Raw genomic sequence first — 26,861 nt, 5'->3', positions numbered from 1 at the left:
TTTTCCATTATAGGTTATCATAAGACATTGAATATACTTACCTGTGCTGTACAGTAGGTCCTTGTTGTTTATTTTATATATAGTAGTGTGTATCTGTTAATCCCAAACTCCTAGTTTATCCCTCCCTACCCCTCTTTCCCCTTTGGTAACCATAAGTTTTCTATGTCTGTGAATCTGTTTCTGTTTTGAAAATAATGTCATTTGTAATTGAGAAAAAAGATTCCACGTATAGGTGATAACATATGTTATTCATTTTCTCTGACTTACTTCGCTTAGTATGATAATCTCTAGGTCCATCCATATTGCTGCAAATGGCATTATTTCATTCTTAATGGCTGAGTAATACTCCATTGTATACGTGTATCACATCTTCTTTATCTGTTCATCTGTCGATGGACACTTAGGTTGTTTCCATGTCTTGGCTATTGTGAATAGTGCTGCTATGAACATTGGGGTGCATGTATCTTTTTGAATTAGCGTTTTCTCTGGATATATGCCCAGTAGTGGGATTGCTGGGTCATATGGTAATTCTATTTTTAGTTTTTGAAGGAACCTCCATACTGTTCTCCATAGTGGCTGTATCAATTTACATTCCCACCAACAGTGCAAGAGAGTTCCCTTTTCTCCACACCCTCTCCAGCATTCATTATCTGTAGACATTTTGATGATGGCCATTCTGACCAGTGTGATGTGATACCTCATTGTAGTTTTGATTTATATTTCTCTAATAATTAGTGATGTTGAGCATTTTTTCATGTGCCTATTGGCCATTTGTGTATCTTCTTTGGAAAAACATCTGTTTAGGTCTTCTGCCCATTTTTACATTGGATTGTTTTTTTGATATTGTTGTATGAACTGTTGATATATTTTGGAAACTAAGCCCTTGTCAGTCTCATCGTTTGCGAATATTTTCTCCCAGTCTGTAGGTTGTCTTTTGTTTATGGCTTCCCTTGCTGTGCAAAAACCAAGTTTGACAAGGTCCCATTTGCTTATTTTTGCTTTTATTTCTATTGCCTTAGGAGACTGACCTAAGAAAACATTGCTACGACTTATGTCAGAATATTTGTCTATGTTCTCTTCCAGGAATTCTGTTGTGTCATGTCTTATATGTAAGTCTTTATAAGCCATTTTGAGTTTATTTTTGGGTATGGTGTGAGGGAGTGTTCTAACTTCGTTGATACACATGTGACTGTCCAACTTTCCCAACACCACTTGCTGAAGAGACTGTCTTTTCTCCATTGTATATTCTTGCCACCTTTATCAAAGATTAATTGACCGTAGGTGCATGGGTTTATTACCAGGCTCTCTATTCTGTTCCATTGATCCATATGTCTGTTTTTGTGCTAATATCATGCTGTTTTGATTACTGTAGCTTTGTAGTATTGTCTGAAGTCTGAGAGGACAGTGATTTCTCAGATATGATACGAAAGGCACAGGCAACAGAAAAAAGAAATAGATAAACTAGACTTCATCAAAATGAAAAACTTTTGTGCATCAAAGGATATTATCAACAGAGAAAAAGTCAACCCATGAAATGGGAGAAAATATTTGGAAATCGCATTTCTGATAAGGGATTAATATCTAGAATCTTTAGGATAGAGAACTCTTAAAACCCACATTCAATTTTTAGAGAAAATTAAAGGCTGTGGAAAAGCAGTTTATACCCATTTATCCCCAGGTTTGCACCACGCCTGGGCCAGTTACCTTCAACCTCAAGTGTCTCTTTGTGGAAGAGTTACTGCCCAGATCTTGAGGATTATTACTAACACAGAAGCCATCCAGAATCTCTGCTGATAGACTACAGGGAGCTTAATTAAAGGGAAAAATTATTTTTCTTTCTTGCAGCTAAGCAGAAGAGTAATGTCTAGTGGCAGAAGGACACTGGATGAGATACACTTTCTGCGAGCAGGATTATAAATCTATTAATTTCAGTTCTTCTGGCAGGCATTGGTGGCTGACCCACAGTTGTGCACTATGTCTCCTTTCATCCTGGAATGATGTCTTGGCCCCAGTGCTATCTAAGCTGAAACTTCTATAAGGGCTAAAATATACCTAAAAAGGCTCTGGAATCCAGCTGTGAAACCATTTATGACAGGATATCAAGATTCTTCACATTTTGAGGGATTTTTTAGGTCAATTTTTTGGAGAGATTTTTCCACTTTGCGTAAGTGAGCCGAAGGTTGGTTTAAAACTTTATTGTCCTAGAGACCTTTTCTTTCCTATGAAAGAAACAAGTCCTGAAACAGATTATAATTGTCCAATACCCACCCCCCGCCAACATACACACCGAACCTCTGGTTTTAGTCACCTTTTTCTAGCATTTGGAGGGTACTTAAGCTCCAGTGTGGGCCAACCCTCAGGACTGTCACATACAGTTGTACAGGTTGGGCACTGTACAAGGGAGCCACATCTGAGGGGCTACTGTTCACATCGTAGACATCCTAGGTTTGTGTGTATATTGTGATGATTTTTCTGGAAGATGCAGCAAAATGCGTTCTAACAAAATCCATATATTACAACCAACTCTTAGGGGTGGACAGAGCATCTTTGATGAAGGAGTGTATTTGTATAGTTCCCAGGGAGGCTCTGTGTGGGTAGACCTACCTGCGCTTTGCTTTGGGTCACACCTGGAACTGCACAGTATGGTTTCCTATGAAGGATGCTTCTCTCCCACTCCATGGGCCCCAGCAGAGAGACGGCTCTGGGCCAGGCCACCCTTCCATTTGTTGGCCCTGTCTGTTCGCTCCACAGCTGTCCGACATGGCTCTCCGGGTGTCCGTGACTACGTGGGTGAAGGGCTTCTGTGGGGCCTTACAGTGTAGGAGGGGAAGTTAACGACCATGTCTTAGAAAAAGACTAAGCTACACAGATCCCATGCTTCAGGATGTGAGGCCCTGCAGTCACCTGTGACCACGTGATGTGGCTGGTTGACAGAGTTGCACTGGAGCATTCCAGGGAGTCTGCCATATGCCCTCTTTCCTGGGAAACATGTCACCCCAGAGAGAGGTGTCGGGGTGACAGGGCGTGGCATCTGTGGCAGGACCTGAGGCCCAGGGTGCTGGCTGGTAGGCAACTGGTGTTCTCGGCCAGTGTCACACTCGAGCCTGGCTCAAGATGGGCATCCGTTCTAGAGGACTTTTTATGAACACCTGAAGTGTGTTGCCTTATCCCTATTGTTTTTAGATGGGGAAGTAGATACAGTATATACGGTAGTCCTTAGATGTATAACGATGCCACGGATGTGCTCGTGCCAGTTGCAGGTTGCTTTTTGATCGAGACGCCTCTGTTCCGTCCTGCGGTTCATGGGGCTGCTTGTAGCATCATAAGCTCCTGCTTCTGAGCAGAGGTTGTGTCCCGTTATCCTCATCTCTGTAAAGAGCCCGTGTGTATTACATGCAATTAATGTGAACAAATGGATGAAATTAGGCCAAGTGGTGAAAAAATGATGACCTTGTTTCGTACATATTTGGTACGGCTTATTAAATGATGTCACGCTTCTTGTTAAAATAGCGTTGGTTTCTATTGTTGTCATTTATTGTAACCACCTCTGCATGGCAAGCCCTCTGCTGGGTGCTGGGGACACTGAGATACATACGACAAGGCCCGTGTCCTCAAAGTTGTCACCATCTAGTGGGGGAGACAGACATATGCCAGTGATGGCAGTGCGGTCAGAGGAATTTCAAAGCAAGTGTGCGTGGCACCCATGAGGAGACCAGCCTGGTGAGGACAGGCCCAGAATCTGGAGAATAAACCACTAGAAGGACAGAGCAAGTGGTGTGGAAGAGGTGCAGTCTCGTGGGTGTGGGGCATCAGGAAAGTGCAGCTTCAGCTGGACCTGCAAATGGGACGGGGGTGGCAGCAGGTGGCACTGGACAGGTCAGTAGGGACCGAATCACACGGGACCTCTGTAGTAGTTTTCCCCGGCTGCTGTAACAAAGTGCAAACTGGGTGGCTTTGAACAGCAGAGACGTATTGTCTCACAGTTCTGGAGGCTGGAAGTCCAAAGTCAAGTTGTCAGAGGGACCATGCTTCCTCTGTGGGCTCTCGGGGAGAATCTCTCGCTGCCTCTTCCAGCTCCTGTCGGTTCCCAGCGACCCTTGGTGTTCCTTGGCTTGTGGACACACCACTCCAGTCTCTGCCTCTGTCGTGACACCGCCATCGCCTCCTTACCTTTCCTCTGCGCCTGTCTGCCTCTGTGTTCAAATTTTCCCTTTTTACAAGGACACCAGTCCTATTGGCTCAGGACCCGCCCTAATGTCCTCACCTGAACTTGATCTGCAAAGGCTCTATCTCGAAATAAGGTCACATTCACAGTTGCCTGTGGGTAGGGCTTCAACATATCTTTTCATAGAGGACACAGCTCAACCCTAAGCAGCTTTCTTATGCCGGTTGAAGTTTCTTTTGTGGCCACTTGGGTTGCTAGCAGAGGACAGGACGTCGTGTGTGCTCCGGAGGGTGGGTGGCAGCAGGGAGAGCTGAGCCCAGGACCCGTTGCACAATACCCGCGAGCCTCGGTTTTCACTTATAGAATTGGGATGATACCTGGTGACGAACCACGGAGCAAATGCATGCAGAGTGCCCCGCACAGCCCCTGGCGGACAGTTAGCTTCTAATAAATGCCACTGCGCCTCCCTGAACGTGCCCCAAAGCCTAGGATCCTGGGGGCCCTGACCCACAGCTGCTCCCTGTGAGGCCTAACGAGGCAGCCAGAGCAGGGCCCCAGCCTGCCTGTCAGGAGACCTTGGGGGAAGGGGGGGCGTCTTTCCACGAGCATTTCCTCATAGTAGTTACATGCATTAAAAAAAAAAATGTTAACAAGTAAATATTTAGTGCTTTTTAAGGAAGCCTCTGGTAAGAAATGGCTGAGGAACAGAAGGGGAAAAAAAAGCAAAATGGCAATAAACAGGGACAGAGCCACAGGGCTGTGCTCCTCAACCTTCAGCAAGCAGAGGCCCACCCTGCAGGGCTAGGGTTGGCCTGGGACTCTGCATTGCTCACAAGCTCCCCGCCGGTGCCCTGCCGAGGGCGGCCATCCACACCTGGAGCAGCAAACTAGGTCCCATGGCCCAAACTAGGCAAACTAGGTCCCATGGCCCAAACCTATCCTTCTGCCTGTTTTCGTACTTCCCATGAGCTAAGAACGGGTTTTACATTTTTTAATGGTCAAAAGAATAATATTTGTGACACACAAAACATAGGAAATTCAAATTTCGATGTCCACTCTCAGAACAGACACGCCCCCACTCTTCAACATTGTCTGTGGCTGCTGTCGCAAGTGCAACGTTGAGGGCATGGGACAGAGAAGGCATAGAGCCTGGAATGTTTGCCATCTGGCGGTGCGGCCCGGTGCAGCCAGCAGGAGGCAGCAGAGACCTGCGCGTGGGCCGGGCCTCCTGGGGCTCAGGACGGGTATTTAGAAATGCGACAGGGCCTAAGCTGGGGTTTAGGAGGGAGAAGGGCAATTAGCCTGGGGAGGTGGGGCGGGGTAAGTGGAGAACGGGCTGGAGGCCCAGGGATGCCAGTGGGGCTGGGACCTCCGCGAAGGCAGTAGGGAGCCACTGGGGGACTGTAAGCGGAGGAGAGAGCATCAGCTTGGAGGGAGGGGCTGTAGCTGGTGGCTGTGCCTCTGGGAAGCGACCACAACAGTCCAGGGTCGAGAGGATGAGGGGCTGAGGTGGCAGGGCAGTGGGGAGGGGCCGGCAGCACCTGAGCTGTGACACAGCCCACCGCTCGCCAGCCCCCTGTCCGCTGGATTCTGCATTTTCACCCAGGACAGGCTGGACTAACGGCGTCTCTCTCTCCTTTCTCTTTGCCTTGTTTTTCTCTGCTTTCGCAACTCCAGTGCACTTAGGGTGGCTGTCTTTTTGCTTCTGGCCTGGCTCTCTTCTTTCCTGTGGGTCCCGCAGATACGGGATTTCACCCATTACTAGCTGGTTCTGCTAGCTGAGCACTCAGCCTTTGGGTGAAGCCTTTTTTGTTCTTAAAGAATTATTTTGTGGTGGGGCAGGGACATGGCTCAGAGACTCCTGTTAGAATTTGGTGACCACCATTGTGAACCCCAGAAAAATGCACACGGGCAGGTGGACTCAAAATCTGAGACAGGATTTCAGGGCCAATGTGCTCCCTGAGCCCCCTAATTTAGGACCCCTGATGGGGTGGCGGTCAGCTCAAGGTCAGCTGAGGGGTTAGCTGTCCCCAGCTTTAAGGTTTTGGACTTGATATCAGAGCCATATGCCCTCCTCCCAAAGGCCTCCCTGTAATTCCTGATTGTCTTACTATCCCCGCCCTTCCTCCTGTCTTATGGAGAAAACATGAATACCTGTCTGTCTTTGGGATGGATTAAAGCCTTCCGAACACACAAGACGGGAGCTCCACTGACCTCCTAGGATGGCAGGTCTGGCGGTTCTCAGCTGTGTTGGGCATCGTGGAGCCTCTAGGGAACTTCCCAGAGCAGCAGAATCCACTTCTGGCCTCCAGCCGGGGTCGGGGTGGCAGTGGGCTGACCTCTGCCTTTGCATTGGGTCAGGAAACATTGTGTTCACAGAACTGCGGACTTGGAGAATTCTATTTTGGGGGTCTTAATACATCATAAAATCCCCTTTCCTTGAAACAAAAAGAGTACTATTATCAGATGGAGTCTTATTTAGGAACTTATTAGCCTCTATAACTAGAAATAAGTAGATTACATTTTTTAAAAGATTGAGTTAATCTCCATAACAAAGAATGTTTAAAGGAATGTAGTCATTCCATTATGAAATGTTTCCGAAGGACAAATGGAAGCTTAGAAGCATGAACTGGTTTTCAAATTATCCAGAATTTAAAAATCTAATCCAGCATCAACTTTCAATAAAAGCGGTCATTTCCAGCAAGTATGATCTCTTACTCTGTGTGTGTGTGTGTGTGTGTGTAACAGCAGCTTTAGTGGAACATTTGAATGTACAATTTCATGATTTTGGGTAAATGTATGGAGTTACGCATCACTACAGTCTGACTTTAGAGCATCTCTGTCACCCCAAAATGGTGTCTTACTTTTTAATCACAAGATGTGATATTAGAAAAATAATTCTAATTTATTACGTCCTGTATCTGCATCATCTAAGCTATATTCTTAGTAATAAATGACCTTTATTGTTATCTCTTCCAGGCAAGCACGAGACAGCTGGAGCAAAGCTCTTGAAATCTTATCAGAAGCTGAGGTGAGTGTTGTCAAAGGACAGGCCGTCCTGGGCCCTCGGGCTAGAGCACTAAGGACGTGCTGAAAGAACTGACAGATCTCTTGACTTTCAGATGTCACTGCTTTGGAATGTAACTTTTTTTTAAAAAGATGATAAAGTGCCTGAGAAAGATTCAAAGATGTTTCCAGATTCTTATGAAAAGCTAGAAGGAGCTAGCGTAGGATTTTCTCACAAAACATTTTGTTTCTTGAATGCTGAAATCTTGTGAGCAAGCTAAGTATTGTTTCTGATGGCGCGTCCAGGGAGACTCTAAACCAAGCCTTTGCCTTTATGAATCATTCGTGTCGCCAACATCTTGCCCAGCGCTTGACACCTTGGAGACATTTGTGGAATAAACCTTGGTGGATTTGAATACTGGCCTGAGACACAGTAACTTTACTGAACGCCCAGCCGTCCTGAAGCTATAGCAGTAATTCACACACCTGACTGTGCTGAATTTATTACAGTATTACTGGAAGCTCTCCACCAGCAGCTTTTTTCTTGCTCATGGTGAGATTTTCCAATCTCAGGACTTTTTCATTTTTTACTCCATCCCCCCACCCCCACCCCCACTTCTCTTAGCACAAGCTTCTAATTGCTCTTATGGTCAGTTTTTACATCCATGACATGTGGGACATTCTGCATGGTGTCCACTGAGAGGGCGCTCAAGGCCACGCGGCACACACGTGTGGAGCCCGGATTCCAGAGCGGCCAGAGGCCACAGAGCCGGTCCCGAGCACCCCAGCTATTCTGCAGCACACAGATGGAGTGCAACGCCCAGACCTTAGACCACATGACGCCCATTTCCCACATTCCAGCCCCCAGGGAATCAGGCCCTGTGCAGAGCAGATCCAGGCAGGCTGCTGACCCCTCTTCTGAAAAGTGAGGCAGTGTTTAAAAAAAAAAAGGCAGAGAACTTGAATTATAGGATAAATACAAATGTTGTGTATTTCTAAGACTAATATTTGAAGACTCATATCTCCTTTCTTACCCTTGTATTTTTCCTCGGCAGCAAAATTTCCGTGGTTCCTTCTTCTCCACCCCCTCTCAGTGGAAGCCAGTGTGGCGGCGGCCCTGGCAGGGTAACGTGCCTGTTCTGTGTGCCTCCTGGGAAGGGGAAATGCGAGAGGAGGAGAGGGGGAACCTGCGAGCTTCAGCCTCACGGCAAAGGGATCCAGCCGTGGCTGGAGTGGGTCATAAGGCGAGAGAATGGGGGCCCCGATCGGAGGCTGGGGAGTGCTGGGCCCTGCCTGGTGTCTGCACTTCCATCACGCTCTGGGGGCCATGGGACCATCCCCCGTCCCCCACACTGTCAGTGGACGCATGTGCTGCCTGTACCCCATGTCCTCGCCTGCACCCTGCATCCCCATCTTTTTACTCTTGTCATTTTGTTGGTTCTCTCCCCTAACCGTGCCCTTGAGCGTGGGGTTCTGGATGGGCTGCCACGTGTCAGGGGTCTCTGGGGGCGGAAAGGGAAATACAGGTTGAGGCACAGGTGTGTGATTCGCAGGCCTGGGAGTATCTGAGGAAATGCGCGTGTGTGTCTTTGAGGGTTCGTAGGCGCTAACATAAAGGCGACCAGGACTGTTTCCGTCCAAGGAAGTTAGCTGTGTGATCATGGGGGACTTACCTGGGCTTCCACCTGGGAGGTGGAAATAATTCTTCTCGTCTGGTTCACCTCCCGTGGGTGGTGTGAGAAATTAACAAAATAACGTCTCTGCTGGTACTTGGAAACTGTAAAGTGCTGTAGAAACACACGGTCTTGATTATTTTCATTGTTATTTTACTCTGTGTATTAAGGGGAGTAACTATATCTGAACAAAGGATATACCTGTCTGCTGGTGAGAGAGAGAGAATATGTATTTTTTCAATTTCAAACTGAGACCCCGGAGTGACCTTCAAAATTCTGCTCTACTTTCTCCTAGAGAGAGACTTTAAGTGCTCTGAAGTTACTCAAGCACAGATGTGCTCAAGACATATTCCTGGGGGGGGGGGTGGATGGGTGGATGGATGGATAGGTAGGTGGATGGGTGGGTGGGTGGGGTGGTGGATGGATGGATAGGTGGGTGGGGGGGTGGATGGGTGGGTGGGTGGGGTGATGGATGGATGGATGGATAGGTGGGTGGGTGGGTGGGTGGGTGAAACTCGCACAGGGGAGGGATCCCATTTCTGTTGTTTCTCTTCCTTTTGCTTCTCTCTTCTGTTGTGGGAGGTGGAGCTAACCATTGGCTCCAGCCTGCTTACCTTGTCCCTGGTACCACCCTCAGCCCTGTGTCACGTGCATTCTGCCTGTATTGGCGTCCCTCCTGTGCAGAGCTGGGCTGGGGTCCTAGGAGAAGGAGGCTAAAGAAGCAGGAATTTACGTGGCACAGTCTTCGAGCCCATGAAGTGTCAGCTGTTATTTCTATGAGGTAGTTGCTATCTTGTCAACAACCCCGTGGTGATGCCCCTGCCTTTAATGCAGGTGTCAAAACTCAGAGGAGAGAAGCTGAGTAAAGAAAGGACAATGCCCTCTGCCCCAGACACACACGCACGTCCGCACACAACCCGAGAACGCACACCCACCCTCGCCCACACGTGCCTGGGTTTGGGGGTTGGCGGCCTGGAGGCTGCCAGGGGAAACAGGTCATCAGACATAACTCTCATTCTCTCTCCTTCTGTCTCTCTTTTAGTTCCAGGAACTTGGTCAGTTTAAAGGATTTAATAAGTCTGTGGAAAATTTGTTCCTGTCTGTCACCACCCACATGAAAAGTAAGTGGATGCTTCTCCAGGGGTTCTTCTACCACCGTCCAGGCCAGCCATTCCCACTGGCCAAGGCCTGGCCGGTGACCTTGGCTGGGGAAGGGCCACTCTCTGTCTCTGGCTCCTGGGGAAAGCCACAGCCCTGGGCCCTTCACCCCTCCACCTCTCCACCTGTATTTGCATCAGCGACAGCTCTGAGGGCTGGTGTGTGTTGGGACCTTTCTAGCTGCCTGGTGTTCAAGGATGCCCAAAGATTCCAGACAGTAGACTTGAGAACAGTGTGGTTGGCACTGCTCTCGGAGAGGAGGGGCTCTGACACATCTTGGGGGAAAAGATGAATACCCGGGCGCTTTGGCGGGCCATGTGCAGGATCTCCTCTAGAGAAAAGAGATGATCCACAGCCTTACCCCTGCTCAGTGCATGCAGATGCCTAATAAATAGCAAAGCCTGAGGATTCACGGTGGATCGGAAGACAGGCGTGCTCTGGATTGCACTGTCCTGTATGGTAACCTCTAACCACACGTGGCTCTTGAAATGGGGCCGGAGTGAAATACACATTGAATTCCGGAAACTTAGTATCGAAAAAAGAGTGAAATTTTTCATTAATAATTTTACTATCGATTATATATTTTCACAATACATTGGATATTTTGCATTAAATGAAATATAGTATTAAAATTAATTTTACCTGTCTCTTTTTAGTTTTTAAAGTGAGGTTACTAGAATATTTAAAATGACATATGTGAGCTATATTATCTCCCTGTTGGACGGCGCTACTCTAAAGGTAGTTTCAAGATAGAGACAAGGATCTCATGGGAAAAGGAAGTTCTTTTTAAAGGATGCATTCACCTTTGAGAGGCTCTCACTGTGTGTGGGTCCTTCCTCTTCCCTTCACTTATCTTTATTCTAGACTATTATACTGCAAAAAAAAAATTTTAAGTCATCTTTTCAGGGTTTGCTTCCCAAAATGGTTATAAGGATACCCCAAGTCTTGCTTTCATCTCAAGATGTGGTATCTAGTTATACAATCTTTGTAAAAAAACAGCTGGTTTGTTCGGCTGCCTTCTTTGCATTTGGACAACTGGACACTCGGGACATGTGCCCTGAATGCAGAGTAACCTGGGTCGGGAGGTCGCCCGTGAACCCCACCCTGACGGTGGCTCCGCCTGCAGAGATGTGGGGACACACAGTCACCCACGTTCAGGATCCAGCCCCTCGGTCCTGTGCAGGTGCCCCGGGTCCAGCGTGGTGTTGGGGACTCTCCTCCTGGCCCCAGAGCTCGGGGTGCAGGAATCCCGGAGGAGGGTTCCCACAGGTCCTGGCAGAGCTGCGCACTCCCACCTGTCATCCTTGTATTGATTTTCTAGAACTCTCCAAGTCGCAGAACGACATGACCTCTGATAAGCAACGCCCAGCTGTGGGTCCCAGGCGGTGTGAGGGCCGGTCGGAGAGAAGCCAGTCCGACACCGCGGTCAACGTCACCACCAGGGTATCCCAGGCCTCCGGCCGCCCCAAGATCACCTTCTGCCCGTTTTCTCCATAGGTTTCTTCATGCTTTTACTTCATAGTTAACCAGCAAGCAGTCTGAAAAACGTTCTTATAAACCCGTCCATTGGCTGGGGTGCGGGTACAGGCCAAATGAGGGTTACAATTCAATTTCATTGAATTTGGAAGGTGGTTCAGAACAGGGAAAGGCTTCCACCTCCTCCCAAGCCCCCGGGGCTTCCACGACCCCCGAAGCTCCCTGCTGGCTTCAAGGCCACACGAAAGGCAAAGGCAGGCCTGCAATGTGCCCAGTTATTCCTGGTCTGTGGATACACTCGTTCTGTCCTATGTCCTGCTTCCAGTAACCTCTGGTTAAAATCTGTCCCGATCTCTGATTGAAACTATTGAAACCATAAAGGCTGCACGTTCAGGTGTGATCATGAGGGAGACGCTCCAGGTACCTAAACTGTAAGAGATCTCACCTAATAAAGGTCTTTAGGGAAAGGATTACTCTTTCCACCAGGATTGACCGAGCCAGAAGCAGATGCACTGGAGTGTGAGGGGAAGCGGACTTTAGGGTCAGAAACCTGGGTTCTAGTCCGGCTGAGGTGACCTGGCTGTGGCAGGTGCCACACATGGCTGTTTTCAGGGTTGGTGTGACAGCTTTGGTTAGCAGGACAGGACAAGTGCCCTTTTCTGCAGCAGTGGGCTCTATTCAGGATGTCCCCAGACAGACTGTTGTAGGCAAGCGGGTGAGCACAGCCTTACTCTCCTGCTGGGACTTCCACATGCTCTCAAGATGCTAAATCCAGCCTCCATCCCCATCACATCACTTGAACTCCCTGAGCCTCCGAATACCCCCTGCCCCCCTCCCCCCAGGGAATGAAGGTGATAATACCTGTTCTGCCCAGAGCAGCACAGTGATCTTGTAAAGATGCCCTGAGATAACATAGCAGCTAAACTGCTACCTAAGTTATCTAAATATAAACCTCAATTACCAGCACTTGTTACTATGTGCCAGGCTCTTGCTAAAAGCTTTACCTGGGCTCTCTCTTTACCCTCACGCCACCTCTCGAGGTGGGTAGTGCACGTGACCCTGTTTACTCTTACTGAGGCTTAGGGAGATTGTCACATGGACCTGGTGACATAACCAGAAATGGTGGGCAGTCTTAGTTTGGAGGGCGAACTCTGGAGCAGCGATTCTCCGCTTTAACGCGTATGTGAGTCACTTGGGGATCTTGTCGAAATACAGATTCCGAGTCGGTAGATCTGGGATGCGCGTGAGATGCAGGATCTCAGGTGTGTTTCTAAGGCACTCGCCGGTGAGCAGGCAATGCTGTCGCGGTCCTCGGACCTCACTGTAAGAGCAGGGCTTGGAGAGTGCGTGATGTGTACACGGAAGGTCTTTGAGACCCTCAGGTGCAGACAAGTGTGAGTTCCTGTCGTCTCCACCGCCCTACCTGCTGTCCCTGAATCAGTGGATGGAGGAGAGGGTCAGTGTGCGTTTAGGCGGCACCGTGTTCTGGGCACGATGGAGCGTTTGTCACCTACTTTACTACATTTCATACTTAAAAAGTTACTCCCGTGGTAAAGGTCTAGAACCTGAGTTTTAGTGAGAGGTTACCCACCTTGTCTCATAGCAATAGCTTGTAAAAGATGGAGCTAGGAACAGAACCCAGGTTTGTACGATTCTAAACTCTTAACCTCTTCATTATACGCCCCACATAGGAGGACAAATTAACTTTTTTAATCCTTAAAGAGCCCTGTGAGGTCTGTGCTGTTACTGTCCCGTTAAAGATGAGGATTCTGGGACTGAGAGGTGGCCCAGAGGGAACGTGGTCAGGGTGGCAGGGCCAGGTGGAGCCCGCTCCAGGGGCCATTCCTGTAATGCCTGCCAGGAGATGCCAGCAACGTTTGCAGGCTGGCACGACTCCCACTTCTGGCGTCACGTGCCACACGCTGGGGCATCCCAAGTATCTGTAGGCATAGCTCCTGCCGTCCTGGAGCTGACGTAACGTGGCATCTGTGGTATCACCCTCCCGGGCTGCAGTGCAGTGGAATGGGCCTGCCGGACGAGTGCAGGGTTCTCTGAAGGGCTGGTGGTGCTCAAGGGTAGAAGTGAGGACGAACTGGGGGGGCCGTGGCTAGAGAGCCTCCACTGTGTAGACCCTCTGTCCAGTGTGTGGCCACTTCACCACCACGCTCTTGGCAGGACGTGCTCATGACTTTGTAGCCATTCTTTCTCTCCACTTGAGGATATGGCTGTTCAAAGAGAAATTTAGCCAAATGTTTATAACGTACTCAGTAATCATGGCATGATCTAGAAATGCTAAATAATTATAGGGTTGGGGTATGAAGAGTACATCTTTTTTTTTTTTTAATACTTTTTAAATTTATTTATGTTTGGCTGTGTTGGGTCTTCATTGCTGCGCACGGGCTTTCTCTAGTTGCGCAAGCGGGGGACACTGTTTGTGGCGGTGCACGGGCTTCTTGTTGCGGTGGCTTCTCTTGTTGCGGAGCACGGGCTCTAGGTGCGCAGACTTCAGTAGGTGTAGCACACGGGCTTTTGAACTATACGAAAAACCTTTTCTAACACCTTCATTTCTGAAATCCTCCCTTTGGATCTCCGGCTCCTCCAGCCCTATGTCTCCTCCCTGTGCCCGCGCTTTAGTGTCCCCGAGCTACCTGTCCTCTGGACGACATCACGCATCACTGTGCGTGTGTGATCTCGCGTCCGAGTCTCTGCCAGGCCTCTTGCGTCTCTGCAGTTGCTTTGGCCTCTAGCAGGTCTAGGAACATGCTCCATACCTGACCATCACGACAGCCCCTCCACTCGGGATGCCTTACCTTTGGGTCTTTCCCCAGCCAGCCCTTGACACCCACTCAGGTCACACTCCCACTGAAGACCATCCCAGGTGCCTCTTCTGCATAAGGCCTCCCACTCTTTCCCGTTGACGTGGCTCATACTTCCATCTTAATGGTGCGTATTTCTGATGAGCTAGTGAGCCTGTGGAGGGCAGACAAGCATCTTCTCCTTCCCGCCCCCCGCCCCCCAGCTTCTTCCCACTCCCAGGACGTAGAGCAGCGGCACATTGAATAGAGTGTTGCTTAACAAATGTCTGATAGAATTGAGTTGAGTTCTGGGAATTGAGAGCATGAAAATAATCTAGAGGTAATCACGTCTTTCATTTGTTCTGTAATAGTCTTAGCGTTTTATTCCTGAAAATTATGACCATAGTGCAGCTGTTTATATTTCCAAGTTCTACTTCCAACCCAATGTCAAAACCTAAAGTCTCGATTTGGAAACTTTGTCTTTTCGACCAGGATGAGGTTTACCTCCCTGCTCTGTACTAGCGCTGTCCGACAGAACTTTCCTGCCACTGCCACATGTGGTTACTGAGCACTTGAAATGTGTCTAGTGTAACCAAGGAGTTGAATTTATTTTATTTGATTTTAACTGATTGGAATTTAAATAGCCCCATGTGGCTAGTGGCTACCATATTAGAAAGCACAAGATGTACATGTTATATAAGTGCCAACTATTAAAAAAATATTTTTATAAAATTTAGAGACATTTTGATTTTTTTTTCCTTTTTTATGAGCACATTAGAGGCTGTCAGGCTGAATACTATATTTCATGTGATTAAATGCCTGCATCATTAATAAGGTCAAATGTGGACATGAGTTTCTTTAAGACTTGTACTAATCCATAAGTAACCCCCCCATCACTGTTCATGAATGTCCCAAAGCTTGGTGATGTCTGTCTTGGGGCCCTGTGTGTGTAGGCATTTATCCAAACAGAAGTGTGGCCTCTTACGCAGCACCCGGAAGTTTGCATATTAGTGACATGCAGGCCATGTTTGCTGAAGTCATCACATTTGAACAAACTCAAACTGGGATGCAGACTGTACTATGCTAATTCTCTGTTTTCTTTTTCAGAAGGTCAGCGCACCAGATATTTTGAATCCTCTTAATCAAGAGAGTCCCAGATGCCCTACTAGCCCTGTTTTGAAGCAAGAGGGTATCTCATCCAGTCCAGCGCCCAACACTTTATTCTCAGGAGGCTTGAGACACGTGAGTCTTGTCTGATATCCTTGACACGCGACGTGTGATTGTTGCCATGACGTCAAATTGGATTGTTAGGCGACACGAGTGCCGTGTTGTCTTGTGGGATAAACTGGAGCATAACAGAGCGCAGAGGTGATATCTTACTTAGCTTGAGAGCTGGGAAAAGCCTTGCTGTACTCTGATGGTGGTTTTCTTTTTTACATCTTATTGTGAACATTTTCATTCATACAGAGAGTAATTAATAATAAGTAGTGGTGTCTTTGGATGAGAAGTGTTTAGTTTTAATGAAGTCTGATGCGTCAGATTTTTCTTCCATGGTTACTTCTCTGTCTTATCTACCCATAAGTCATGAAGATATTCTCCTATGTTTTCTTTTAGAAGCTTTATAAAAGTTTAGCTTTTATGTGTGGTCCATGCTCCAGCTCATTCCTTTTTGTGAATGGTGTAAGGTACAGACTGAGGTTCATTTTTCCCCATATGAATACAGTTATTCCAGCACCATTTATTATTTATTTATTTTGGCCACGTCTCGTGGCATGTGGGATCTTAGTTCCCCAACCAGGGATCGAACTGCACCCCCCTGCAGTGGAAGTGCAGAGTCTTAACCACTGGACCACCGGGCAAGTCCCCTCCAGCACCATTTAAAAAAAAAAAGACTCATTTTTCCATTGACTTTGGTGTCTTTGTTAAAAATCAAATGACCACATAAATGTGGATGTTTTCCTAGTTCTCTGTCGTGCTCCAATGATCTCTTTGTCCTTATGCCAAGGCCACACTGACATGATTACTGTAGCTTTGTAGGAAGTCTTGAAGTTGAGTAAAGTCCTCCAACTTTGCTCCTCTTTTTTTTGAGATTGCTCTGTGGTGTTTTAAATGTAGTGTCTGTTCATAGGCCTTTTTATTACTTTATTCATTATTCAAAAACATTGAATGAATGTTTACTCTGTGCCTAAACATGTGATATGTGCTTGATATGTTAGGTGGAGCCTTGGGTGAGGGGCCGTGAGGTTTCAGTTACAGTCATGGGTCTTTGACTTATTCAATGATCTTAAACAATCGTAAGGACTCCCTAAACTTCAGAGTCCTCATCAAGGAGATGGATTCAAAGTTGTTCTTTTTTTTTTTTTGGCGATACCGCACAGCATGTGGGGTCTTAGTTCCCCAACCAGGGATCGAACCGGCGCCCCCTGCATTAGAAGCACGGAGCCTTAACCCCTGGACCGCCGAGGAAGTCTGAAGAGTTGTTCCTTTCACTGGATTGCCTTGGGAATCAAATGAATGCTCATATTCCATGGCGTAATACAGTGGTTAAGAACTCAGCTTCTAGAAACCAACGTCTTGGTTCACCTTTCAGCTCCTTTAGTGGCAAGGAGTGTGGTCCAGAGCTAGTACTTTAACCTTTCTGTTCCTTGGGGTTGCGTTTTAGTGGAACATGGTGTGCACGTCAGACAAACTTCCCCAATCTCCACGAATGTCCAGTCGAGTATTCAGAAGTCACGGCAGAAGCAGGCTAGACCTTGAAGAATAGCTGACATCCTTGATTCAATGCACTAAATGCCAGCAGCTCCAGCCCATCTGTTGGCTCCAGCCACTGTCTCCTGTGGGTGGTCCTGCCTCCATGAAAACCCCTGCTCTGCACACTCACTACTCAGAATGTGGGACCCAGCAGCACTGGCGCCACCTGGGCGCTTGTCAGAAACCAGAATCTCCAGCCTTACCCCAGGCCTGCTGGAGTCCAAACCTACAATTTAACAAGAGCCCTAGGAGATTCATATGCACGGTGAGGTTTCAGAAACACACAGGTTGAGCCCTGGCAGTTTCAAACCCGAGTAAAGTATGGTGTTTGTTAAGGATTCTTGAACAGTCTAGGACTGTGCTGTCCAAGGCAGTAGCTGTTCACACAGCTCCTCTCGTGGGCCCTTCCCAACTCGTGCTGAGGGCAGCCTCCTGTCCTGGGTCGCACAGACAGGTGAAGCACAGGAGTGGCCTCTGGGAGCCTCTCTGAGATCCATGGGAAGGTTTGCTTCCTCCCCAGGTAACATACGGGCTCCAAAGACTCCAGCTAGCTCGAGCCTTTGTAAGGCTGATCCGGGAGGATGAGGCTAAACCCTCCTTCCCAGGGAGCCCAAACTGTCCACAGTCCGCTAGACTGGCCTCTAAGCTCCTTCAAGGCCCAGAAACGAATGCAGCGGCAGGGACATGGGCTAGGATCCGCCCCACAGTGCTCCACGGGGCCCTGCACGAGCTGCGCACCGTCCACACCTGCCCCCTTGCTCATTCCGCTCAGCGGCACTGGTCCTAGAACAGCCAGACTCATGCCTGCCCCGGGCATTCCTGGGGTGGTTACCTCTCCCAGGCACCAGGCTTCCTCCCTCCCTCCCTCCCTCCAAGTCTTTGCTCCAAAGTCACCTTCTCAGGACGTCTGCCCCCTGCCCTGCCCGCCTTGCCTTCACCTGCTCTCTGTTCATTCTTATCACCTTCTACAGCTATATAATTAGCTTACCTGTGGTTTATCATTTGTTGTAATACCCAGGTGCCCAGCACGGTGCCTGACCCTTCAGTGACACTCAATAAATATTTGTGACATGGTTGGATTCATTCCTATCAGAGCTATTATTGAAAGCCTACTGTGTGCTAACTGCAGAGCTAGGAGCTTCGCCTCCCAATCATTCTCACAACGATCTTGTCCATGGAAATGGGATAATAATAAATGCTATTATCCCATTTCACAAATGGGAAAACTGAGGCTCATGGAGGTTACGTAACTTGCTAAGGTCACGCAGTCACTGCAGAACTCTGTGAGTCAAAGCCCAGGTCTTCTGTCCTGTCTTATCCCAGGGGAGTTGTTGAACTCTTAAACTGCCCCCCACACCCTGGTTCAGCTCTGCTCACTTGGGGCTGATCCACACCTAGAAGATCTTTCAGAGTCGTCGGGAAGGATGCTCGGGTAAGAGGATGTGGCGAGTGTATGCATCTTACTCAGACTGTTTCTTAGGGAAGTACCTCCAAACTATAGTGCAAATTCAACCCGGCTCTCTCAACTCCCTTTCTTCTAAACTCTTCTCTGATTTGTGCCCTGAACATTTATCACCATGAGATTGAATTATTACATATTCAATCCGAACCTGTTCCCCTTAGTCTGAAGCAGTGTTTGTTTAAGGAAACTAAACTCCCACAAAGCAAATACGTTTTGTTTCTTGCCCAAAGATGTTGCCTTCTCTTCTGAGAGACACTTATATTCTGAGAAACAGGAAGTTGAGCTAGAAAAAGCTTATTAAGTCTCTGCTTATTACAAAAGTAGGAATACAGATGGGCAATAAATAGGGGAAACACTCAACTTCCTGAGTAGTTAAATGAGTATGAAATTAAAGCAAGTGCTATTTGGGGACCATTTTAGCAAATTTAAAAAGTGACACAGGAACTTCCTTGGCGGTCCAGTGGTTAAGACTTCGCCTTCCAATGCAGGGGGTGCGGGTTCAATCCCTGGTCGGGAAACTAAGATCCCACATGCCCCATAGCCAAAAAACCAAAACAGAAAACAGAAGAAATACCGTAACAAATTCAATAAAGACTTAAAAAAAAATGGTCCACGTCAAAAAAAAAAAAATCTTAAGACAAAAAAAGTGGCACGGTTTACTGCTGGCCAGCACGTGGGAGAGGCAGGTGTTCATGTGAACTGCTGTGGTGAGCGGGAGGGCAACCAGCGATGCACATCAAAGGCTTTAAAATGCATGTTCTCTTTAATCCAGATACTATAGTTACAGGAAATATTCTTTAAGAATCATCATGAACGTTGCCAGAACTGTGTATATGTGGATGTCAAAGACAGCATTGTTTATAATCTTCTTAAATTTTGAAACATTGAAAATAGCCAGAAATGTCTAAAATAGGGCAATGGTTAAATAGATTATGGTGCACTTATTCAGAGGAATACCTTGCAACTATTAAAAATAATGTGGTTAAAGAATATTAATGTGGAAATTGATAAACAAAGATATCAAGTTACAAAACAGTATATAGTAGCCCATATTTATAAAAACAAAATGATTATACTGTAGACACTGTAAAACAACTGAAAGGATTATACCAAGAGGTTGAGAATGGTGGGCTTGTGCTTTTTTATTAAGTATTTTTTGGTCTTATCTGTATTTTCTGTATCTTCTCCATAAACATGTAATGTTTGTGAGAAGAAAAACCCCAATTCGTGTTTTTAAAAAAAAAGACATACAAAAAAACCAAAAAACCCCTCCAGTCATTAGGAGCTAGAACTTGGTAGAGTGGTAATTTTTTACCGATTCCCTGGGGGGAAAAATCATTAGAGTTCCTGTCTGAGTTTCCATTTTGCCTTCACTTCTGTGTTTTAAAAAATCTCAAAAGGAATGCATTTATGTCCATGTTTTCATGCAGTTGGCATTTTCCCTGACAGTGAAGACACTGTGACTGGTGAAGTGACCACATGCCGGGCATACACATCGGAGTTCCTTGCACACGGATGGGCAGGAGCTTGGATGATGGAAGGGTTTTTAATCTTTGAAGTAACAGTCCAACTCCCTAGTTGTTTCTCTTAAAGATCGATTTGAGATGTGGCATTTGGGCCACTACTAAGTGGGGAGTGGCTCAAAGCGTTCACTGCCCCTGCTCACAGCACTCATTGGGGTTTTGGAAACTTCCACTTTCCTTTAGTATTTCTGAACATCTCTGGTTGCGGTGACTTTTTAAAAAAGAGTATTGTATTTAGCTATATACTCATATTAATCTATTTTTTATTAAGAGCGAAAACCAGAGTAAATAATAGACAGTTATATTGAAGTGACCTCTTAGAGGTCTGTCACTCGAAAACATCATCTGAATGCTATAATATTTAAGGTTCGACCATGTTTGTTTGAAAACAATATTGCAATTATCAAAGAACTTTGAGGTTTCAAAAACATTTATGTATTATGCGTAAACGTTGATAAACAGCGGCCATCTGACCTCCCTGCAGTAATGCTCTCCGCGTGCTCTTGTGGATCAAGATTTATTTATGTATTTTTAGTATAGCTGTGGTTTCAGTTGACTTTCCTTGATGTCTGCTTTTGTAAAATCAAGGGGCATCAGGCCTTGCTTACGGTTATAATAGATAACTCGTGACCTTCAGAGAAAGTCACTGAATGCTCCCTGCCTGACTAAAGCAGTTCTCCTTCGCTTTTGCTCAGATTCACTTTCACAACCAGACAGAGCCCATGGCTCTAATAAAAGTCAGGCTGAGTTCTTAGTTGTTCTTCTGGGCTGGGACCTCTTGATTAACCCCATTTGCTGCCCAAAGGTTCAACTTGCTTGAAGATTCTGCTCTGTCTACAGGGAAAATAGAAGCAGAAAAAACCGTCCCAGGGCAGTGGTGGTGAAGCCCTAAGTTATCTCTGAGGGAATGCGGTAGACCAAAGGACGTGCTCTGCAGTCCTCTCATTATCTGAGGCTGCACTTTCCCTGGCCAAGCAGATAGCAGTTGAATTACTCGAGACACTACCATTAGTCGATGGCCCAAGGGATAAGAACAAAGGCCCCGCTTCCAGCTCTACTTCTGATTTGCCCTGCAGTTTTTGGGTGGGTCTCAACCTTTTTTTTTTTTAAACATCTTTATTGGAGTCTAATTGCTTTACAATGGTGTGTTAGTTTCTGCTTTATAACAGAGTGAATCAGCTATACATATACATATATCCCCATATCTCCTCGCTCTTGCGTCTCCCTCCCACCCTCCCTATCCCATCCCTCTAGGTGGTCTCAAAGCACCGAGCTGATCTCCCTGTGCTATGAGGCTGCTTCCCACTAGCTATCTATTTTACATTTGGTAGTATATATTAATCCATGCTACTCTCTCACTTCATCCAAGCTTACCCTTCCCCCTCCCCGTGTCCTCAAGTCCATTCTCTATGCGTCATTATCCTGTCCTGCCCCTAGGTTCTTCATAGCCTTTTTTTTTTTTGATTCCATATATATGTGTTAACATACGGTATTTGCTTTTCTCTTTCGGACTGACTTCACTCTGTATGACAGACTCTTGGTCCATCCACCTCACTACAAATAACTCAATTTCACTTCTTTTTATAGCTGAGTAATATTCCATTGTATATATGTGCCACATCTTCTTTATCCATTCATCTGTCGATGGACACTTAGGTTGCTTCCATGTGCTGGCTATAGTAAATAGTGCTGCAGTGAACATTGTGGTACATGACTCTTTGAATTATGGTTTTCTCAGGGTATATGCCCAGTAGTGGGATTGCTGTGTCATATGGTAGTTCTATTTTTAGTTTTTTAAGGAACCTCCTTACTGTTCTCCATAGTGGCTGTATCAATTTACATTCCCACCAACAGTGCAAGAGGATTCCCTTTTCTCCACACCCTCTCCAGCATTTATTGTTTGTAGATTTTTAAATGATGGCCATTCTGACTGGTGTGAGGTAATACCTCATTGTAGTTTTGATTTGCATTTCTCTAATGATTAGTGATGTTGAGCATCCTTTCATGTGTTTGTTGGCAATCTGTATATCTTCTTTGGAGAAATGTCTATTTAGGTCTTCTGCCCATTTTTGGATTGGGTTGTTTGTTTTTCTGATATTGAGCTGCATGAGCTGCTTGTAAATTTTGGAGATTAGTCCTTTGTCAGTTGCTTCATTTGCAAATATTTTCTCCCATTCTGAGGGTTGTCTTTTTGTCTTGTTTATGGTTTCCATGCTGTGCAAAAGCTTTTAAGTTTCATTAGGTCCCATTTGTTTATTTTTGTTTTTATTTCCATTTCTCTAGGAGGTGGGTCCAAAAGGATCTTGCTGTGATGTATGTCATAGAGTGTTCTGCCTGTGTTTTCGTCTAAGAGTTTTATAGTGTCTGGCCTTACATTTAGGTCTTTAATCCATTTTGAGTTTATTTTTCTGTGTGTGGTGTTGGGGACTGTTCTAATTTCATTCTTTTACATGTAGCTGTCCAGTTTTCCCAGCACCACTTATTGAAGAGGCTGTCTTTTCTCCATTGTATATTCTTGCCTCCTTTATCAAAAATAAGGTGACCATATGTGTGTGGGTTTATCTCTGGGCTTTCTATCCTGTTCCATTGATCTATATTTCTGTTTTTATGCCAATACCATACTGTCTTGATTACTGTAGCTTTGCAGTACAGTCTGAAGCCTGGGAGCCTGATTCCTCCAGCTCCGTTTTTCTTTCTCAAAATTGCTTTGGCTATTCGGAGTCTTTTGTGTTTCCATACAAATTGTAAAATTTTTTGTTTTAGTTCTGTGAAAAATGCCGTTGGTAGTTTGATAGGGATTGCATTGAAAGTGTAGATTGCTTTGGGTAGTATAGTCATTTTCACAGTGTTGATTCTTCCAATCCAAGAACATGGTATATCTCTCCATCTGTTTGTATCATCTTCAATTTCTTTCATCAGTGTCTTATAATTTTCTGCATACAGCTCTTCTGTCTCCTTAGGTAGGTTTATTCCTAGGTATTTTATTCTTTTTGTTACAATGGTAAATGGGAGTGTTTCCTTAATTTCTCTTTCAGATTTTTCATCATTAGTGTATAGGAATGCAAGAGATTTCTGTGCACTAATTTTGTATCCTGCTACTTTACCAAATTCATTGATTAGCTCTAGTAGTTTTGTGGTGGCATCTTTAGGATTCTCTATGTATAGTATCATGTCATCTGCAAACAGTGACAGCTTTACTTCTTTTCCAATTTGGATTCCTTTTATTTCTTTTTTTTCTCTGATTGCTGTGGCTAAAACTTCCAAAACTATGTTGAATAATAATGGTGAGAGTGGACAACCTTGTCTTGTTCCCGATCTTAGTGGAAATGGTTTCAGTTTTTCACCATTGAGAACAATGTTGGCTGTGGGTTTGTCATATATGGCCTTTATTATGTTGAGGTAAGTTCCCTCTATGCCTACTTTCTGGAGGGGTTTTTATCATAAATCGGTGTTGAATTTTGTCGAAAGCCTTTTCTGCATCTATTGAAGTGATCATCTGGTTTTTCTCCTTCAGTTTGTTAATATGGTGTATCACATTGATTTGCGTATATTGAAGAATCCTTGCATTCCTGGGATAAACCCCACTTGATCAGGGTGTATGATCCTCTTAATGTGCTGGTTCATTCAGTTTGCTAGTATTTTGTTGAGGGATTTTGCTTCTATGTTCATCAGTGATATTGGCCTGATATTTCTTTGTGACATCTTTGTGTGGTTTTGGTATCAGGGTGATGGTGGCCTCGTAGAATGAGTTTGGGAGTGTTCCTTCCTCTGCTATATTTTGGAAGAGTTTGAGAAGGATAGGTGTTAGCTCTTCTCAAAATGTTGGATAGAATTCGCCTGTGAAGCCATCTGGTCCTGGGCTTTTGTTTGTTGGAAGATTTTTAATCACAGTCTCAATTTAAGTGCTTGTGATTGGTCTGTTTATGTTTTCTATTTCTTCCTGGTTCAGTCTCAGAAGGTTGTGCTTTTCAAAGAATGTCCATTTCTTCCAGGGTGTCCCATTTTATTGGCATATAGTTGCTTCTAGTAATCTCCAGTGGTCCTTTGTATGTCTGCAGTGTCAGTTGTTACTTCTCGTTTTTCATTTCTAGTTCTATTGATTTGAGTCTTCTCCCTTTTTTTCCTGATGAGTCTGGCTAATAGTTTATCAATTTTGTTTATCTTCTCAAAGAACCAGCTTTTAGTTTTATTGATCTTTGCTATTGTTTCCTTCATTTCTTTTTCATTTATTTCTGATCTGATCTTTATGATTTCTTTCCTTCTCCTAACTTTGGGTTTTTTGTTCCTCTTTCTCTAATTGCTTTAGGTGTGTAAGGTTAGGTTGTTTATTTGAGATGTTTCTTGTTTCTTGAGGTAGGATTGTATTGCTGTAAACTTCCCTCTTAGAACTGCTTTTACTGCATCCCATAGGTTTTGGGTCGTCATGTTTTCATTGTCATTTGTTTCTAGGTATTTTTTCATTTTCTCTTTGATTTCTTCAGTGATCTCTTGGTTATTAAGTAGTGTATTGTTTAGCCTCCATGTATTTGTATTTTTTACAATTTTTTTCCTTTAATTGATATCTAGTCTCATAGCGTTGTGGTTGGAAAAGATACTTGATACGGTTTCAATTTTCTTAAATTTACTAAGGCTTGATTTGTGACCCAAGATATGCTCTATCCTGGAGAATGTTCCATGAGCACTTGAGAAGAAAGTGTATTCTGTTGTTTTTGGATGGAACGTCCTGTAAATGTCAGTTAAGTCCATCTTGTTTAATGTGTCATTTAAAGCTTGTGTTTCCTTATTTATTTTCATTTTGGATGATCTGTCCATTGGAGAAAGTGGGGTGTTAATGTCCCCTACTATGAATGTGTTCTCAACCTGTCTTGACCTCTGCTTATCTTATAAAATGAAGGATGAGTACTTTTAGTGCTTCCTGGATGCTTTCTAATTCTGGACACCAAGCTAGATGAGCCAGCTGTGCACCTTCTCTGTACCTGCACCTGAGCAGCCGTGCACACAGTAGGGCAGACCTAATGCCCAGTGTGAGTGCGTGGGACTAGGTCTGCCCTGTTGTGTCACCAGCTCCAAATGCACGCACAGTGCCAGCCATCCTAATGTGTTTCTCTGGGCGACTCAGGTTTCTGTTCTCACAACAATCATTTTCACACCTTCTTCGGTCGTTTTAAACCTCTTTTCAAAACTTCTCCCCACGTTTCTTCCTCATTCTTAACAAATAAACCTCCCTTCCCACTTCTTAAAAAAAAAAAAAAAAAGAGCAGGCCTGGAATTCCCTAATCTTCCTGATACCAAAATTAACCTCTTCGAGTCTGCACCCACACGACTCTCCTTCCCCACCCGAACAGAAGATGCCGGTCTCCCCAGTAGTGCTTGCACCCCACCCTCTCCTGCCCTTATTGTTTCTTCCATGGAAGTTACCATAGCTTTTTTGCCTTTGCTTTTAAGTTTTCTCTCTTTGTCCTGGATTCTCAGCAATTTTTTTATGATGTGCCTACATATAGGTTTTTTTGCTTTTTTTGTTTTTGTTTTTTTTAAATCTTTAGGCCGTGCCACACAGCATGTGGGACTTAGTTCCCAGACCAGGGATCTAACCCGGATCCCCTGCATTGGCAGTACAGAGTCTTACCACTGGACCACCAGGGAAGTCCCCATGTAGTTTTATTTTAAAATATTTTCCCTCTGGAATCTGCAGTTAAGGGATGTAACTAAAGTCATCCAGGGTCAGGACTATCACCCGAGTCTTCTTACCTCAAGTCTACTGCTCCTTCAGGACAGGGACACAACACATCATGCCATAACATTTACAGAGACAACTTTTTAAATGAAAATACTTCATGCGCTTTCTTTATTCATTTCATAAATGTTTCTTGAGGATTTACCATGAGCCAGGCTCTGAGCTGGCGCTGGAGAGTTGATAGAGGGCAGAAACGTGCCGGGTCCCTGCTGTCCTCGAGCTCCAGCCGAATGGGAGAGATGGATGTGACCGTCCTTCAGGGAGACTTGCTTTTGCTCCAGTGCACCGCCAGGGTGGAGGCCAGGAGTCTTTGCCCATCCGGTACTGAGCTCATTCAGAGCTGGGTTTCAGCCTCTGGGAGGACTGGTCCGCTTCCAGGGCACTTGGACTCCCAGGAGGAAAGCCTTTGAGGGGTCCCAGCTGAGGGTCTGGACTTTTACCAGGCCCCTCCTCTGTGGTGGGCCTGAACTCCAGTTTCTTCTCTCCAGTAAGGTGAAACTTCCGAAGGTGTTTTTAAGCTACTCAGCCTCTTAGCATCGGCTTCCAACTCAGCAAAGACCTTGAGGGGAAAAGCAGCCTTGAGCATCACTCTCGCCTAGTGCGTCTCCCTTTTCTCCTCAAGTTCTGTACTCCTTCACAGCCCCCAGCACTTGGGTTGGTCACTGCCCAGCTCCGGAGCCTCACAGCCTTTCTGCCTGTACTGCTCACCTACCGACAGATGCCTCAGAGGGAAACAGCCAGGACGTCAGGCTCCCCTGACTGCGCGCCTCTTTGGTATCGTGGACCCTGGCACCCTGGCGGTCCCGGTAGCTCTACAGCCTTCAAACTGCTTGTCGTTCAATTCAGTTTTCTGCTTGTTCTTGGCACAAGAGTTGGTGTAGTACAGTTTAGTCTGACGTAGCCCGGGGTGGAGTCCCGTGATGCGTGCAGGTTAATTATCGGAACTGTTAACACCTACCTTCAGCTTTTCTTAAGCAGCTCACACCTCTTGCCAAGCCCCCCCCCCCCCCCCCCCGCCGTCACCTTCTGTCTGCACTCTTTCCGCGCGGTCTCACCACTCCACGCCTTTCCGGGTGTGTGAAATTTAAAAACTGTTTCCCCTCCCAACAGTTGCATGG

At 45.9% G+C, this 26,861-nt stretch overlaps 1 protein-coding gene and 1 non-coding gene across 5 annotated transcripts in view; one reads left to right on the top strand and one right to left on the bottom strand.

Moving 5' to 3' along the window:
- The window catches only part of SYTL3 (synaptotagmin like 3), a 74,931-nt gene that overhangs the window by 31,558 nt on the left and 16,512 nt on the right, over positions 1-26,861 (top strand). For 3 of the 4 annotated variants that reach the window (XM_060168284.1, XM_060168286.1, XM_060168288.1), the window contains exons 4-8: positions 7,145-7,196; positions 8,227-8,296; positions 9,887-9,965; positions 11,324-11,445; positions 15,381-15,515. In XM_060168284.1, coding sequence (XP_060024267.1) covers positions 7,145-7,196; positions 8,227-8,296; positions 9,887-9,965; positions 11,324-11,445; positions 15,381-15,515 — 458 coding nt within the window. The remainder of the gene's footprint in view (positions 1-7,144; positions 7,197-8,226; positions 8,297-9,886; positions 9,966-11,323; positions 11,446-15,380; positions 15,516-26,861) is intronic. The other variant, XM_060168285.1, reaches the window with a different exon arrangement.
- On the bottom strand, positions 25,581-25,652 carry TRNAG-GCC (transfer RNA glycine (anticodon GCC)). Its single transcript has one exon. It is a non-coding gene; the product is annotated as a tRNA-Gly (tRNA).

The sequence above is a fragment of the Lagenorhynchus albirostris genome, chromosome 12, assembly GCF_949774975.1.
Source record: "Lagenorhynchus albirostris chromosome 12, mLagAlb1.1, whole genome shotgun sequence".
Classification (NCBI taxonomy): domain Eukaryota; kingdom Metazoa; phylum Chordata; class Mammalia; order Artiodactyla; family Delphinidae; genus Lagenorhynchus; species Lagenorhynchus albirostris.
Note: the sequence above shows the minus strand (reverse complement) of the source record. Positions and strands in the feature narration are given on the sequence as shown.